This window comes from Pezoporus occidentalis, unplaced genomic scaffold (genome assembly GCF_034315485.1).
Source record: "Pezoporus occidentalis ecotype Australia unplaced genomic scaffold, CSIRO_AGI_Poc_V1 ctg13, whole genome shotgun sequence".
Taxonomy (NCBI): domain Eukaryota; kingdom Metazoa; phylum Chordata; class Aves; order Psittaciformes; family Psittacidae; genus Pezoporus; species Pezoporus occidentalis.
This window is the reverse complement of record NW_026913103.1, coordinates 54,396-72,520: the sequence shown is the minus strand read 5'-3', so window position 1 is coordinate 72,520 and position 18,125 is coordinate 54,396. Positions and strand designations below refer to the sequence as shown.

Genomic DNA, 18,125 nt, shown 5'->3' with positions numbered 1-18,125 from the left:
TTTTGGTCTATAGCATTTTACAGCTGGAAGTTTGAAATGAGATATAATATTTTTCAGCCCATGTCTCAAATAAGACTAACTGAAAGTTATCATAATGTACAAAATTAATAATATCAAGCAGAACTAGTAAGTAGATGCTAAAGAACAGAAGTTTGATATTGTCAGATTTCTGAGAATGTCAGTGCCATTTTCTTTCAGAAATATATGCAAATAATTCACAAAGGGAAACAATATTTTTACCGTATTTAGCATTTCATGCACCTTTGGTTTTGGTATGTGCACTTACCTGTGTTACACTGAATAACCTGAATACTTATACTAATGTTTATGGAGCTATTGTGATATCCCTGCTGCTTGTAAACATTGGTTGATAAATGGAAATAAATACAATCAATTATACTGTGATGATGAAAACAATAGAGAGCTTATGGAGAAAGAGCCCCATTAGTCCTCTGTGTTACCTGCATAGGTAAATTCTGTGATATTTCTCTGCAGTGCAATAAGGAGATGAAAATAACCATAACTGTAACACCAGATATGTATCTTCTGTGTTCCGTGTATTCCTGCACTTCACAGCTAACTTAAGTCCCAGAGTTGAGTTTCCAGGAGTAGCCACTTCCTCTATTTCAGAGAAACAGAAAGAACAATAAGATCTGTCCCATCTTAAGTAACAGCATTTAATGCTTCACCCATTGACAGCAACACTACTACAGTATTGGAATTTCTGTAAACTAAAATGAATGTATCATTCTTCCTGCATGTAAATTACAAACAAATTTAAGCATACTGTCACAACCTCTAGTGTTAATGTTGAGTATGAGAAAACTAGGGCTTGAGACTAGAGAAGCTGCTTTCGTTGCTTTCTCCATGGAACACAGGTGGTTTTAGACTTCATATTATTAAAGACCCTTTCATGCTTCCTGAATGGTTAAAAAAATGCAGAAATAAAATTAAGCACAAAGAATCGTAATGATTTTTAATTGTTTTTCATCTCTGTTAATATCTGAAAGTCTTGAAATTACTCTCCATTAGTATGAAAACTGTTAATATTTCTGAGATACATTTAATTTCCTCAAAAAATGCTATCCATTTTCCTTAAAATGAAAAAAATGTTTAAATGAAGGACTGTGACCCTATGTCTTTTTTTTTTTTTAATGAGATTTTTTTTGCATCTTCAGTTTCTCTAATGTGACAGGAAAAATAGTGTAAAATATGTTTAACAAAACACATTGGTTGGTTTGTCAGACTTCACAATGACATTTGTCTAGCCTTTATACTGGCCACGCAAAAGAAAAACCAAAAAGCCACTTGTTTCCTGGATTCAATTGTTGGAAATTAGGAGTGGATATCTAATGGAAATCTGTATTCATGGTGACCATGTGTGCCATTTGCTGTTCCCCATTGGTCACATGCATTTTTTCACTTAGAAGTTCAGAATGGCTTGCAGTGAGTTCAGAAAACTTTAATTTTTTTTTACATAAAAACACTAAGGTTATAAACAGCACTTTTAAGATGTCACTCAGGTTTGACATCTGGAAAAGTGTACAGCTGGAGAGCTATATCAAATAATTTGCATTTGTTGTTGATTTAAAGTTTTGTTCTTAAGTTTGATGGGCAGTAGCAAAGGCAGCAAGTAGTTGCATTTAAATGTGCATATTATTTTCCTACACATAGTACTAAATATTGCTACAGTAACAATACATTACAGCACCATACGTATTTTGAAGCTTTCCAACAATTAATGATTTTGCAAACTAGTTCACGTAAAATTAAAATGACTGTGTTTTATAATTCAAATAAAGTAATTGTAATCAAAGTATAAACTATGGATAAAGCTTTGTTGACTGCATTAAGTGAATGCTGTTTTACATACTGCAGATTTCTTTGCAACTCAAAAATGTTTGTTTCAGTAATATATCTGACATATTAAACATTTTAAGTGAGTTTCCTCCCATTGTCTTTTTATCTTTCCTCTTGTAATACATGAAATAATTTGGAAACATGTCTACATGATTATAAAAATTGCATCCTTACATTAATTTTAGTTTAAACATCTCAGAAGATCACAACTATGTGTGTCAGCAGTTGTAGCTCATACAAAATAACCTAAAGTATTACCCTTTAAACTGTGCTTAAATATCATGTAAAATGCAAGAATAACATGAGCCCATGCATGTTAGACCCATGATGTTACTCGTAGCTTCAACAAGTGCTATATAAATAAACTACCAAGGTAATTCTTTCCTTAAACCAGTTCCACTTAAGTATGAGCATTTTAAGTGTTCTTTTGGATCTTAGTGATCTTTGAATTTAAGTGATCATTTGGATCAGAGCACTTTTGAAAGTGCTGCGGTGGGTGTCTGTTCAAGTGTATCCATAAAATAAATATTTTATGAATATTTTTATGCAAACACTGCAGTATACATTTTGAGGTTTGACCTCTCCAGTTTGTATGAATGATGTGCGTAGTGTTACACTCCTTTATTTTAGTCATTTACTCTGAGAATATGTGTCAGGTATGAATTCAAATATGCTTAATAGCATACACTTTTATTAAAACATCCTTTGTGCAAGCTTCATAAATTATAAATAAGCTACAGCAGAGACATACAGAAAGTATGAATGAAGTTAATACTGCTGATCTTTTTCAGGTCCTTTTAAGCAGATCTGAGGGTTTGTGATTAACCGTTACAGTTGAAAGAAGGAGGTTTTGTCGAAATCTCCATTAAAAATTGCACGAAGGGCTAAAAAAAACTTAGAAAATTAACTATATGAGTTCAAAACTTTTCATTCTGGATCAAATAATCATCGAAATAGTTCTATATAATTTTCAACAGTGTATGTCATTAAGAAAAAAAAGACTTTTTTATATAAAGAACTAAGCTAATTTATGTCAGTTAAAACCCCACAATATTCAATAGTAAATTGAACTCATAGATTACTTATTTCATAATGTGATAGGTAAACAGTAAAATTCATGATGAAAATGGTCTTTTTCACTATTTGTAGGAAGACTAGATAAAGTAGCATGCCTGCTACATGTTTGTTTATTTTAACTGGCTGGATGGCCGCATACAAAGAGTTGTGGTCAATGGCTCAATGTCTGGCTGGAGACAAGTAACGAGTGGCGTCCCTCAGGGATTGGTGTTGGGACCGGTCTTGTTTAACATCTTTGTCGCTGACATGGACAGTGGGATTGAGCGCACCCTCAGCAAGTTTGCCAATGGCACCAAGCTGTGTGGTTCAGTTGATAGGCTGGAGGGAAGGAATGCCATCCAGAGGGACCTTGACACTCTTGTGAGGTGGGCTGATGCCAGCCTTATGAAGTTTAACCATGCCAAGTGCAAGGTCCTACACCTGGGTCAGAGCAATCCCAGGCACAGCTACAGGTTGGGCAGAGAAGAGATTCAGAGCAGCCCTGCGGAGAAGGACTTGGGGGTGCTGGTCGATGAGGAAATGAACGTGAGCCGGCTTCAGTGTGTGCTTGCAGCCCAGAAAGCCAACCGTATCCTGGGCTGCATCAAAAGGAGCGTGACCAGCAGGGAGAAGGAGGTGATCCTGCCCCTCTACTCTGCTCTTGTGAGACCTCACCTGCAGTATTGTGTGTAGTTCTGGTCTCCTCAACATAAAAAGGACATGGAACTGTTGGGACAAGTCCAGAGGAGGTCCACGAGGATGACCAGGGGACTGGATCACCTCCCGTATCAAGATATGCTGAGAAAGTTGGGTCTGTTCAGCCTGGAGAAGAGAAGGCTGCATGGAGACCTCATAGCAGCCTTCAAGTATCTGAAGGGGGCTATAGGGATGCTGGGGAGGGACTCTTCATTCAGGACTGTAGTGACAGGACAAGGGGTAACGGGTTAAAACTTAAACAGGGGAAGTTTAGATTGGATATAAGGAGGAAGGGTGGTGAGGCACTCTAATGGGTTGCCCAGGGAGGTTGCGAATGCTCCGTCCCTGGCAGTGTTCAAGACCAGGTTGGACGAAGCCTTGGGTGACATGGTTTAGTGTGAGGTGTCCCTGCCAATGGCAGGGGGGTTGGAACTAGATGATATTAAGTTCCTTTCAAACCCTAACTATTCTATATAATTAAGGATTATGGTATGCCTAACAATTCTATGATTCTATGTCTTTTAATTTTATGATTCTATGATTCTATGTCTTTTAAAGGTAGCTATATTTTGCTATGGGCTGAAAAAATGTGTACTACTGCAATCAAAAATGTGTCTAAATGATGCTCTATGTATTAATTTCAGTACTATTTACTTCAAAAAGATGATAAAACTTCCATAGCCAAGTGGGGATGGCAGGCAGAAGCAGAATGATGAATGCTCACATTTTCCTTTTTGTGTATTTTAATCTGACAGCTATGGTGGGCTTTTTAATGAGAGGTGCTTGCTCAAATGTTGTATATAGTACCACAAAAAAAAAAAAAAAAGAATCTATTCCATACAAGTTTTGTTGGCAATTTTTTTGTTTTACTTTCTTAGCTTCACACCCTTTAGTGATCACCTTGTCAAACTAAAATCTGCCTGTATACCTTGGGGTCATTTATATTACATAGGTTTACTTTCTCTTTCAGCGTACTACTTTTCACTGAAGTCGCATTTCCCCTTCCCATTGACATAGATTTCTACTCTGTAACAGAACTTAGTTTCAGCAATACCAAACATTACCAAAAATGAGAAATTACAGATGAGGCAGGTGGCTGCAAATGGTGGCTACAAATGGTGGCTACATATGGTAGTTGTGGCTTCCCACATTCACTATGTCCTCCAGTTTCTTAATCAAACCAGAGTTATAGAAACATGTTACTACTTTTTTGATCTTATTCAGTGGCACCGGGAAGGCATGTGTCAAAAGAACAACTTCTGATTATCTTGTGTGTGTGTGCATGTCTACTCGATGTGAGCAGGTCTAGTACTGAACATTGAACAAGCTTGACACAGCCAAAGTTATAGTCCATTTACTTTTCTTTTTTCCTTAATTAAACTTCAGGCAAATATAGATGAAGGCTCAAGCTGCAGTATAATGATGCAGCTTATACATGTTACAGATAAGAAAAATGTTTGGATCTTTAATTCTGGCTCCAGCCCATGTGCATAAAATAAACTAAATATAACAATGTTGCCTGTGTTGAGGGAGCTACTACAAGCAGTACACTGGGTCAGAGAGTTTTTGTCCCCTATTATGGAAATTCTTTTACAAAATGTTTGTGAAATGTCATTCAAACAGGAAATAAATAAGGGCATCATTTCACACTCAATATATTTCTGAAAAAAAAAACAAAAAACAACAAAAAACCTCAAAAAAAAAAAAGTGCCCAAACCAATAAAACAAAACATAACAAAAAACACCAAAATCCCCAAAACCCCAGAATAATATCACAAGAATATAAATGACTATAATTGAAGGGTTAGTTTGAGATACATTCTAAGTTTTGTTTTCCAGCTTCATAGCAGTCAAACTTTGCTTTGAAAACTTCAGCAAACACAGCAAACTCATTTCAGTCAGGTCTAGACACAAAACTTCTTGCACAGAAAATTCCTGGTAAGACGAAAACACCAACTGCTTTGATGTGGGTTGATGTTTAGATCATACACTGGAGTGTCAGCAGAGATTTCTCTCCACAGCTTTCCCCACAACTCTGAACAAGCTGCTTAACTTTTCCAGTAATGATTTTCTGTAATGTGATGAGTTGACCCTGGGTGGATGCCAGGTGCCCACCAAAGCTGCTCTGTCACTCCCCTCCTCAGCTGGGAAAGGAAGAGAAAATGTAAGGAAAGGTTTATGGGTTGAGATAAGGACAGGAAGAAATCCTTCACCAATTACCGTCATGGGTTTCTCTCTCCATGGGGCCACAGGTCCTGCCAGGAGCCTGCTCCAGTGCAGGCTTCCTGCAGGGTCACAGCCTCCTTTGGGCAAACCCCTGCTTCGGCATGGTGTCCTCCCCAGGCTGCAGGTGGATATCTGCAACTCTTCTGTAAACCTTCATGGGCTGCAGGGCCACAGCCTGCCTCAACATGATCTGCACTATGGGCTGCAGGAGAATGTCTGTCTAGTGCCTGTAGCACCTCCTGCCCTTCTTCACTGACCTTGATGTCTGCAGGGCTCTTTAACTCCTCTTTCCATCTGCAGTTGCTCCTGCACAGTAACTTCTTCCCCATCTTAACTATTATCCAGAGGTGCTACAGCTGTTGCTGATGGGCTCAGTCTTGACCCACCAGCTGGCTTTGGCTCCATCAGACACAGGGGAAGCTTTTGGCAGCTTATTACAGAAGCTGTAACGCCACCCCCCACTACCATAACCTTGCCACAGAAAGCCAATGCATCTAGAAAAACATAAGCCATATTATTATAAATATGATCATTGATAATTTGACCACTTCCATGAAGTACTTTGGAAACCACAAATACATAATATTACAATAAAAGTCATTACTCTCCTTATTTCAGTATCTAAAAAAATACTGATACCAATTTTTTACGTGTTTTAATAGGAAATAAAGTAAAGCCTTTGTCTTATTTATGATAATATACACTGAATTTCAGTGGCTCTTTTTGTAGCTTTTTTAATTTTGATAGCTACATGGTGTTCAAAAGCAGTTTGGTGAGCAGCATGAATGCTCTTTAGTCAGTCTTCTAAAAGTGATCATGTTTATCATAGCCACTACAGTACAAATAGTTTGTTCATTTTAATTGATACATTACTACAGCAATTAAAACATATTCAATTTGTGCAAAATTCAACTAAGTAGTTATAGTTTATCCACTGTACATAATTTTAACACAACTATTTATTTATTTATGTGAATGATGTAACATGTTTTATGCCATAGAAGAACAGAAATAGTGTTCTTATACACTGAAAAAATGTCTTACTTCTCTTAAGCTCATATTCTGGGATGTTTACAGAGGCAAACATAATGTATTATGCAAGTGATGTACTCTGGATATAAGCTCTTGATCACTTTTTTTTTTCATTAAACACTGAAATCGGTTAAAAGTGTGGGTTTCTTTTTTACCTAGTGACTGCTTTGAATAAATATGGTCTCTGTAACTACCATTATGCTCTGTAATATATTATTTATTGAATTAGCTTTTAGTTTCTGACATTGTCCCACAGTGCCCAAGAAAGCCTTCTCAGTCCTTTAGAATGGGTTACATTACCCCAGTATATTTAGCCAGATGCTCCATCCAGATTTGCTCTTTCTGGTTCATTAAAGTATATTAAGACTTTCACACTGTCCTGAAATGAATTTGGTGAACAAAAATAATTGGAAAATATTCTTTAAGGATTGCATCCACTTGCTGCCCCTGACCTTGGAGTCAGAGAGCAGTGAGGGCTGGCTGCTCTGGAAGTGAAGGTAAGCCAGGAGTCTTACCAAGGCAGCCGGGGCAGGGTCCTCACTGTCAATGGTCCTGTCTGACAGTATCTGAAAGAGGTGAGCAATGCAGGGATAATGGAGGTGTCCAGGATCACCATACTACACCAGACTGCCAGTCAAGGCTACAGGAACAGGGCAGATCCAAGGTCAAGTCAGGGAGCTAGTCTGAAGGCCAGTGTCAGCATCCAGATAAGCAGGTACATAACTAAGCATGTGCATAGCGCAGATACCAAGAGCCTCAGCTTAGATGCCCCCAAGAGGAGGGGTAGTCACTACTCAGCTCTTTCTTGAACAACTTCAAGGGCAGATAAGGTTTCTCAGGCCTGCCATGTGCATTGTCTAAATTCTCCCTGAGCTCAGGCAGCCAAACCTCTAAGAGGAACTGTGACTTTTGTATTTGCATTATGTAGTAGGATTCACTCATTCAGTTAATATAATCTGTGTTTCAGGATTTGAGGGCATTTACTGTGAAATTAACAGTGATGAGTGCATCTCCCATCCATGCCAGAATGAAGGTCTCTGTGTGGATGGGATTAACCATTACAGGTGAGGAAAATTATCTGAATGACAGCTATTCAGTATGATGCACATATGTTTATCATCTAGCTAGTCTTCTCATACTTTGTCTGTATTATGTTTGCTGCCTTTCAGTGATGTCTTTTTTTGTGGTGTGTTTGACACTGTTACATTACACTCTGAATGTTTTGGGCAAAAAGACATACACGTACACTATCCAGGTGGACTCAAGAACCTGTCGTAGGGTTAATTAAAATCTTAGGAATCTAATCAAAATATAACAAACAGCTGTTGTTAGTCCAGTTACAATAATGCTAATAGTCTGAGTTGAAGCTAATAGAAAACAGCTTCATGAACAATGTAGTTATAATGGTTATATTAGGAAATCTTGCAGTTATCTAGCTCTTGTCTCTTTTGTTATAATGTCACAATTTCTGTGTGTGTCCTGTGAGGAGTGATTTCAGTCTTCCTCAAGAACTGGCAGTGGTACTGCATGTCACCAGTATCTGGGACTCTTTGCCAGGAGAAGTGTGAAATTTAAGGTTGAGGGTTTTCTCACCTTCAGTCTCAGGCCTGCTGGGAGCTATTTTTGTATGTTTCCTTATGGCAATTTACTTCCTTTGCATTGTTTATCAGCTTCCCCAGCCCACATGGACTCAGAAGGTTATTGTTTGTAACACCATGATTACCCCAGTGTGTCACACCCTCACCTCTGCTAATTCCAGAGCTGAAGCTAAAGCATGAGAGGCAGCAGACAACTGGCTCCAGACTAAGTGTCAAAACAAGTGAAAAGGAGCTCAGGCCAGGGCAAGTTCTGAGCCCCTGCACAGTGGGGTCAATACAAAAGCTGTGGCCTTCAACTAATAATAGCAAAAAAAAAATATTTCCTGGGCTGCAGTCCCTGTACTTGTGAGGCTTTTTAAAGCAGTTTTGTAAGGACCAGAAGAAAAATCAAACAAGATTTTGGAACCACCTAATTCATACTCCCCCAAATTTGCTACATTTTCCCAAAATCTTTTTCTATTAAACTAAAAAGTAACATGGTGAGTGATATCCTTTTTGCTAGGTGCTCCTGCCAACACGGTTTTACTGGGACACTCTGTGAAGCAGAGATAAATGAATGCTTATCAGGACCCTGCAAAAACAATGGAACTTGCCTGGATCTCATAAACAGGTTAGTTATTACTAAATGAAAAACAATTCTCTGATTTCCTTATGTATAAAATCTACTCACTGCCCTGAGGTTGGATGGGATCTTCAGCACATGACAATGATTCTGTGTTAAAATTAGGTAGGCAAGTGCTGTTAACTCACATATTTGTTTCTTAAGTGACCTGAAAGAAAAATAGAAGGGAAGCTGTTTTCAGTGCAATTTGTTCTTCCCCCCTTACCTTTTCATCTTCTTCTTTTTTCTTTATAAATTTGGAAAAGGACTAAAATAAAGAAAAATTGATCATCAGTTAGAGTAGTACATCTCTCTTTTCAGTTTCTGACAATGACCTTCTCTCGTGTGTTTACTAAAACTTAAGTGTAATCAAGAGAAAAATTTGTACGTTGTGTTTTTTTCCACAACACTCTTCAGAGTCTTAGGTCAAAAGAACTTTAACCCTTAAGTCAGTCCTCATACCTTCAGCTAAAATTATTGTGCGCAATTTTTCTAGTGATTTAAAAAAATGAATACGTTGCTGTGCTTGCTTCAGAAATGTGGAAATGAGAAGTTCTGGAGTTCTGGACTGCAGTGCGCTACACTGAACGGGCATCTGTGCTAAGGGCGGCATCAGTATGGTGAGCCCTGGGGAGCCGGGGCGCACCAGGTTGACTAAGAAGGAGAAAAATAACTTACAGCCGAACCCAGGACAACAGTCTGTTAATTATTTTGATACAGATGAGGATTAGGGACACCAGCTTGACGTCAGGACATACATACAGCTTCACAATATTAGAGTAGATCATGTTGTTTACTTCTGTTGACTTACCTGATTATTTTCTTTTCTGAAGATTCATCTGCAGTTGTGCACCTGGGTACTATGGGTCTCTGTGTGAGATGGATGTAAATGAGTGTGAAACTTTTCCTTGCTTGCATGGAGGAAGCTGCGTCAACAGACTTGGTGGCTATGGGTGCTTCTGTCCACCTGGATTCACAGGTACGGTCCGCTCTCTACCATAGTGGAGAAAGCTGTTTCACAGGTTTTACAGGGTTTTAATTTTATAGCAATGGCCTCAACTAAATAATAATTAAAATAGAGTGCACAGAATCATCTCATTTTTGGAGGATAAATCATTATTAATTCAAATAGAACTTTGATATAAGTCTTGCTAAGTAGCTCAAGATGTTGTTTACATTAAGGCTTGATTTATGATTTCTTTAGTCACCCATACATTCATCTGAAAGGTATTAAAAGAGAGATTGCATAGTGCAAAGAAAATAAATGTTTTCTGGATTCAGCCACTGACTTTGCTGACCTGTTGGACTGACACTGTTGCCTTTAGTGTTGATTGTTGCATTTTTGCAGTACTAATGACAAAATATTTAGTGGGTAGAGATGCAGTAAAATTTCTCTAAAATGACGATGGCATTTAAATGCTCTGCATGCTGTAGAATAAGTAGTTCATACTTAATGTTTTTGATATATCCAGCTTAAGCAATCTGAAAACATGTAGGGTCATAGGACTCAGCTTGCAGAAATTTTTATAGTTCTCTGCCTCAAGTTGTTTTATTTCTTCATTCTTTCTGTATAAAATGTTTTTTCCTACCCATTTCAGCCTTTGATAAATGCCACATAATTCATAAGATTAGAAAAGGTACAATTGACACCACTGAACTGAGAGGAATGTATTTTCTACACAGAACAAATAAGTACAGTTTTGGAAATATCTATATAGCTGTATATCCTGCTTCAAACCACCACAAACTTTAGTTCACATACTTCCAGTGGAGTGATCATTACTCAAAATTTAGTGATACATTGGCAATCACTTAATTAAGACCTGTGATTTTTTTTCCTCCCTTTCAAGTGACACTATTTGGACATCCGCTATGCAATGTACCAGTTAGACTAAGTCTGAACGAATAATTAATCCACAAAGTGTTTGGTATAGCAGTTAAACTAAGGCTTTAAAATGAAGTTGCAATGTTGGCAGGCTCAGAAGTGAGTGAATGTAGTTTGATTTCAACACAAGTTCTTCTCAGAGCAAAACATTGCTTTTCTGGCTGATGAAGCAAAAAAAGCATTCATGAAGCACGTATGAAGTGGAAAACATCCAAACCTGCGAAGTAGCTCTGTGATAGTTTGTGGTTTTGCAAACTTTTTGTAGCAATTACAATTCAAATAGCCAATAGGTGCTTTTTTATATTTAACATTTTTTGTTTGTTTTATGTTATCTACAATACAGAAAAGGTAATTATATTGTCTGAGAATACCAACTTTTGGAATTATAAATAGTAAAAATAAATACTGTGGAACTACAAAATATTAGTGTTCAATGTACTGAATTTATAGCAGTATGACAAAAGTAATTTGTTTAACTCTGAAAGATAGGTGTATTTCAGTTATTTTGTACACTTAGGAACGGCTTTTTTTTTTTAATCATGGACAAGGGCCCTTTAAAGATACATAACAATGTATCTTTATACAATGTTGGTTTGAATTTCAAAAGTGTTTTAACGTGCAGAGAAAACTTTAATAATTGACTAGAGTAATTAAAATATAGACTTCCAAATATGAATAGAAAGCGAGCAAAAATTACAATATGTTAAATGGGATAAGACAAATACTGTTACTATATTCCATTTCATTTATAAAAAAATATTTTAAAAGTATTCACTTTCATCAGACTTTTTTAATGTTTTTTTCTGCTTATTACATAATTCTAATGTCTAAGCAAAGCAGTCTTTAGACATTGATGTCTGTAGCTCTAAAAATTTGGCAGCTTATGTACCTCTTAAAATTTTAAGAATTCCATAATTGTATTTATTTTGGATTTACTTTACCTTGTTCATAATTTAATTTAATTTTAAATACCTGTTTAACAAAAATACATTAAAATAATTTATTAACTATTAAAATACAACTTTTCCTCAACACTGCTAAGATAAAATCTACTGCTTTCTAACTTTGGTGGACTCTTTCAAAAAGTGATCACAGTTAAAATGATTTCTGTCAGAAAATAATTGGCAGCAACAATGATGTTCTTAAACCCTAGGTAAGACTAATAAACCTTGGTTAAAGTCCTTACCCCAGATACTTTGGAAAATAAAACTAACTGATCTGGGAATTCAAGAAACCTTTTTTTTTCCTAAAAGTGAATTAATAAAGCAGTGCTGTATTAGAGGAGAAAAGCAACAAAAGGATAATAACAAATAATCAACTTTTCAACAGTACACAGTTCCTTTTCTCTGGGTTTGCTTTGTTGGGTTTTGGGTTTGTTTGTTTTTTTTTTTTGACAAAATACCTTTTAAAGATGACTGCATTCCCTCTTCTGCAGTAGCCTTCTGTGTATGTTTGGTTGTCATCAATCACACTGACTAGCAAAACCATATCAAAGGTTCAGGTGACCCAGTGACAACTTTCCATCCCTAGCTTAGTCCCTGGTTTGTTAATTGCTTTGACTGGCTGCTAATTGCTCCATGAAACAATATTGCTCAGTTCCACTAGGTCCTCTTGACAACACAGGATCTTATTATTCCTATTCTATCAGCTGCTGCTGTTCTTTCACTTATATTTGCTCTTTAGCGACTATATATATAGTATACATCATCCTTGTTGCCCAAAAGGATCTTTATAAACAGACATCTGTTGTTCCTTCAGATCTATGACTTACACATACTAAAGCTACAAACTGTCTCCTTACATCAGTTTAATCTCTCACTTCCCAGCACACAGAAATGTTATTAGTTTTTCCTAGTTTTACACTCCATTGCAAAAAATACTGATTTATTTGAAATACCATTAAACTTTCATGTTGAAAGATGCAGGCCTGGAATTTTTGGTGTTTAATGTTTATGTTATGCTATGCTTACGTAGCGTATCATGAAGTCCCTAGGTAAACAGTTAGCTACAAAATTCTGTGAACTCTTCAATTCTCCAGTCTGATCATTCTCATTCCATACATCCTGTCTTTGTACGCGGAAAGTCTGGCCTGGTTTACAGAACTAACTGAAAAAATCAGTGGCTGAAAGACCTAAGTAGAATAGCTCTTTGCTCAAGATCACCGTTGTTACTGCTTATTGCTTGTACATTGGTGGTAACTGAGTATTAGGTACAACAACACAAAACTAAAAGTTACTCCTGAGTTACTGAATCGAAAACCTGTTTTGTCTAAATGGTTAGCCGTTCATTGGCTGTAGTGATGAATGTTAATGGTTGTAAAATGAACTGTTGAGATTGTACAGCAAATGTTGTAAAGAAACAAGCAACTCTAAATGTTATACTTTGTAATCTGCCAAACCTGAGATTTAATGTACATAGAGAATGGATCTTTAGAGTAAGGGACTATGTTTACATAGTCATCTTTCAGCACTAAGATACACTTTAAATGTCTTAATCGGGGATTGTTTATATGATTCCAGAATCCTTTGTTTTCATAAATATAAATACAGGAATGTATTCATAATCTAAATAAATAAAAGGAGAATAAAAGTCTATGTCAGGTTTAATTTTGGCTTGGTAGGTAAACCTTTGTTGAGAGAATCTGAAGATACAGTGCAAACAAGTGGAATTATTTTGACTGTGAAACTATAAATTACATGTGACTTAATCAGCAATTTAAAATTAAAAGCAAAATAAGGAAATTAATCAGTGAGTATAGCTATATCTGCATTATCACAAATCAATGTGACGTTGCATTCTGGATGTGCACTGGTACACAATCATGTAAAGAAAAAAAACAAGAAAAAACAAATATGTGTATATTCCACTGAGTTTCCTATTAAAAACCTGTTAATTAAAACACTAGGATTAATTTCTCTTCAGCTGCACAGTACAACATCTTAAAAGGAAGAATTAATTAAACATACTGTATTATGATCACTTACCCAGAAGGTCATTTCATGACTGTGTTAATCACTTCTTTATAAATCTTACCATATGAACAACCTTACATCAAATTTTAATCCAGATGATTCAGACATGCTTCAAATGAAATATTTTTCATGTTCATGAAAAAATTATTTTATAATCAAGTATAAACCATAAGTGTCTGGGTCACTGTGTCTGCTGCAAAATGGGTTTAATAAAAGCACGAGTCTTTTGACTGTAGAATTTTTATTTTTATAGTTCCTAATTGCTTCATTTGGAAGGATTCTAGGGTTACCAAGTCATTATTGTCTTCGCTGACAGGCATGGTAATTCCTAAATCTTTATTTGTTTTATTTCTTTGTTTGAAGTTAAATAAATAGTTCTAAGATCTCTTGCAAAGACTAAAGTTTTTTTCCAATAATGTGTTGGGTTGACCTTGGACAATCAGTGGACTGCTGCCAGCTGCTCAGCCAGCTACTCAGTCTCCCTCGTCAACAGGAAAGTATGGCTTAAAGCTCTTAAAGTTAGTTACTAACTTAAAGTTAGTAGACGGGGAGTCACTTTGAGAGGAAAAAGAATGTTTATGTCCTGACCTTGACATTCAGGAGAGGGGACTAGCAGTTAGACTTGGCACTTCAAGGCAAAAACTACTTGAGGTTACATCTTACTCTTCTTCCTGGCTCAGGAAATCTTTGCTGAATAGTGTTGAAAATCAGCAAGTCCAGCAAAAATTTCTCCTCTTTTCTTTACAAATTAGGCTAACTTATAGCACGGACATTATAGTACTTCTCAGGAAAATGCATTAAGCAAATTTTCCTCTCATGAGGAGGGGATTCACTGAACCAGAGATGGCTGGCAGCACAAAGCTGTAGAAGTAGCTGGGAAGGTTAAAAAGATAAAGAAAACTTATCTCCCTTTTTGTTGATTAGATCTTCTTGGACTTTTTTGTTAGGTAAGCCCACTGTATAAAAAAAAAAGAGCAGATTTTCATTGTCATATGGACAGGATGAACAGCAGGTTCTGAGGTCCAGGATAAGGAAGGCTGGGGCTCAGAACTGGCATTAAAGATAAAATACATGATGAGTTATTTAAGCATAAGTTTTGACTTGGTTTAATATACAACTTAAGTGCACCCTTAGTCACTTCCAAATGTCAGTTCGTACTGATCTCATAGAGAAGATAAGAATGTAAGGGCAAATATGAGATTAAGAGAATAGCTATTTAGAATTCAGGAATAATTACCTCTCTGCAGAAATGATGACTCAACCTTCACAGCAAAAAAAGACTTCATGGTACTTAGTCATTTTTAGGTGTCTTTTGAATCATATGTTCAATAATTGGCAGTGTGAATCAGAGTTTTGAATTTATACACTTCAGTTTAATACACATTCTATTTTAGCCACTGAAACCTTATTTTGAGTATTGGGTGGTGTCAAGGAGTTGGCAAATTGTGGAGCTGCAAGGCATCTTCTGAGAAGAGACCAGGGGCTGAGTCATGCCTGGCACAGGCAGTTCCAGCTGGCTCTAATGCAGCCACTGTAAGACACAGCTGAGCTCCTCAGCCAAGGTGGTGGCACCTCTGTGAAAATGTATTTAAGAAAGGGCAAAAGTTTAGAGTCACAGGGAGAAATTGAGAAGTAAACCTGTGAGCAGCAAAGTCAGAGAAGGAGGGGGAGGAGTTTCAGGTGCTGGAGCAGAGATTTCCCTGCAGCCAATGGAAGAGACATGGTGGAGCAGGTATTACCCTGCAGCCTGTGGAAAAACACTCCTCACACAAGCAGATATTCATACTGCAGGCTATGGAGGACCCCACACAGAAGGAGGTGATTGTTTCCCGAAGGAACTGTGGCCTTGTAGAGATCCCATTCTGAAGCAGGTATGTCTTGAAGGAAAGGGGAGAGGACCCACTCAAGGAACAGGGGAAAAGTGTGCTAGCAGGAGGGAGCAACAAAGGGGAGCTGTTACGGGTTAACCACAACTTCCCATCCCCCACTTCCCTGTGATGCTCAGGTCAGGGAAGTAGAGGAATTGGGAATGAAGTTGAGCCAGTGGAGAAGTGGAAGGAGGAAGATAGGAAAAGGGGAAAGAGCTGCCTTATTTCATCTTTGTTTCTTACCATCCAAAAATCTATTTTAATTGGTAATAAAATACTAATTTTTACTGAGTCTATTTTGCCCATGTTGATAACTGCTAAGTGATCTTCCTGTCTTTATCATAGAATCATAGAATTGTAGAGAAATGTATTTGAAGTTTCAAAGCAAGGAAGTTACTGAACAGCTAAGAATCCTATTTGTAAGAAAAGCTTCTACAGCACATGACGCCTCTGGTCCTTAAGTAGACTCAGTGAATAACTGCCTAATTTTTTGTACAGATTATGCTTGAAATATGCAATGCTATAGTCCATTCATAATAAGCATTTGGCAACAGCAGCTCTCACTGTGTATACAAATTAAATTTGGTGATTAAGAACTTGGATGACAGCACACTCCCCTTGTTTAGTAAAATAAAATTGTGGGAGTTTTTATAGATCTGTGCCTTTAGGGAGAAAAATCCTTGTCTTTTGGCAAATATCTAAATTTGAAGTGTTTGTTCTTCATGCTCATTACTGTCGATTTTGAATACATTTAACATAGCAATTCTAAGGTGGTTCCACCACTGTGTTCTATACTTAATTTTTATCTTCAAAGAGAACCAGCTCCTTTTTCTGGATTTATAGGAGTCACTAAAAGAGGAATAGAACTAGCTCTGCTTCTTATATTTGACTGCTGAAAAGAAGCAGTGAGTTATTATGAATCGTGGTTATTTATGAATAGCATTAATGTAGGAGACTGCTTTATAATGATAAAAAGAACATTGTTCATTCAGTCATGTACATGTTTGGACCTAGACCCATTTCGAATTGTACTTGTTCCCTAAAATGGTGTGATGGATTGAGAGAAAATCTCGGTTTGATTCCACAGATTTGCCTCCAACTTTCCTTCACCTTCATAGAGGTTAAAAAATGTAACAGCATTTGTAAAGAGTTTTGAATAACTTCTGCTGCTTTTTCCATACATCACTCAACACTGATCGGTGTTGGGAACAGGTCTTGTTCAACAGCTTTGTCGCTGACATGGAGAGTGGGCCATGTGAGCACGCCCTCCGCAAGTTTGCCGATGACACCAAGCTGTGTGGATAGGTTGATATGCTGGAGGGAAAGAATGCCATCCAGAGGGACCTTGACACGCTTGTGAGGTGGCTGATGCTAACCTTATGAAGTTTAAGCATGCCAAGTGCAAGGTCCTACACCTGGGTTGGAGCAATCCCAGGCACAGCTACAGGTTGGGCTCTCTGCCCAATCTCTCTTCTTTAGAGATTCAGAGCAGCCTTGCGGAGAAGGGCTTGGGGGTGTTGGTTGATGAGAAAATAAACATGATCCGGCTTCAATGTGCACTTGCAGCCCAGAAAGACAACCATATCCTGGGCTGCATCAAAAGCAGCATGACGAACAGGTCCAAGGAGGTGATCCTGCTTCTCTACTCTGCTCTTGGGGTACTGTGTGCAGTTCTGGTGTCCTCAACATAAGAAGGACATGAAACTGTTGGAACAAGTCCAGAGGAGGTCCATGAGGATGATCAGGGGACTGGAGCACCTCCTATATGAAGACAGGATGAGAAAGTTGGAGCTGTTCAACCTGGAGAAGAGAAGTCTGCATGGAGACCTCATAGCAGCCTTCCAGTATCTGAAGGGGGCCTTATAAGGGTGCTGGGGAGGGACTCTTCATTAGAGACTGTAGTGATAGGACAAGTGGTAATGGGTTAAAACTTAAATAGGGGAAGTTTAGATTGGATATAAAGAAGAAATTCTTTCCTGTTAGGGTGGTGAGGCACTGGAATGGGTTGCCCAGGGAGGTTGTGAATGTTCCATCCCTGTCAGTGTTCAAGGCCAGGTTGGACAAACCCTTTGGTGAGATGGTTTAGTGTGAGGTGTCCCTGCCCATGGCAGGGGGCTTGGAGCTAGACGATCTTAAGGTCCTTTCTAACCCTAACTATTCTATGATTCTAGGAGGATAATTCTTGAATCCTGTATTATAATGCAAGATTATGGTGATGTGTCCCCTCACATATTCTTTCTCTTTCCATAGCTGGTCTCTTTAACGTTAATAATTTATACCTAATGGAAAACAAACAAACAACACCCCTCCCCCCTCAAAAAGAACCAGCAA

The 18,125-nt window shown here is 37.6% G+C and overlaps 1 protein-coding gene across 1 annotated transcript in view; it reads left to right on the top strand.

Annotated features, from left to right (window-relative positions):
- The window catches only part of LOC134158324 (protein eyes shut homolog), a gene marked incomplete at its 3' end in the record, with an annotated part of 365,244 nt that overhangs the window by 313,277 nt on the left and 33,842 nt on the right, over window positions 1-18,125 (top strand). The window contains exons 23-25 of the mRNA XM_062608120.1: window positions 7,838-7,934; window positions 8,971-9,078; window positions 9,903-10,048. Coding sequence (XP_062464104.1) covers window positions 7,838-7,934; window positions 8,971-9,078; window positions 9,903-10,048 — 351 coding nt within the window. The remainder of the gene's footprint in view (window positions 1-7,837; window positions 7,935-8,970; window positions 9,079-9,902; window positions 10,049-18,125) is intronic.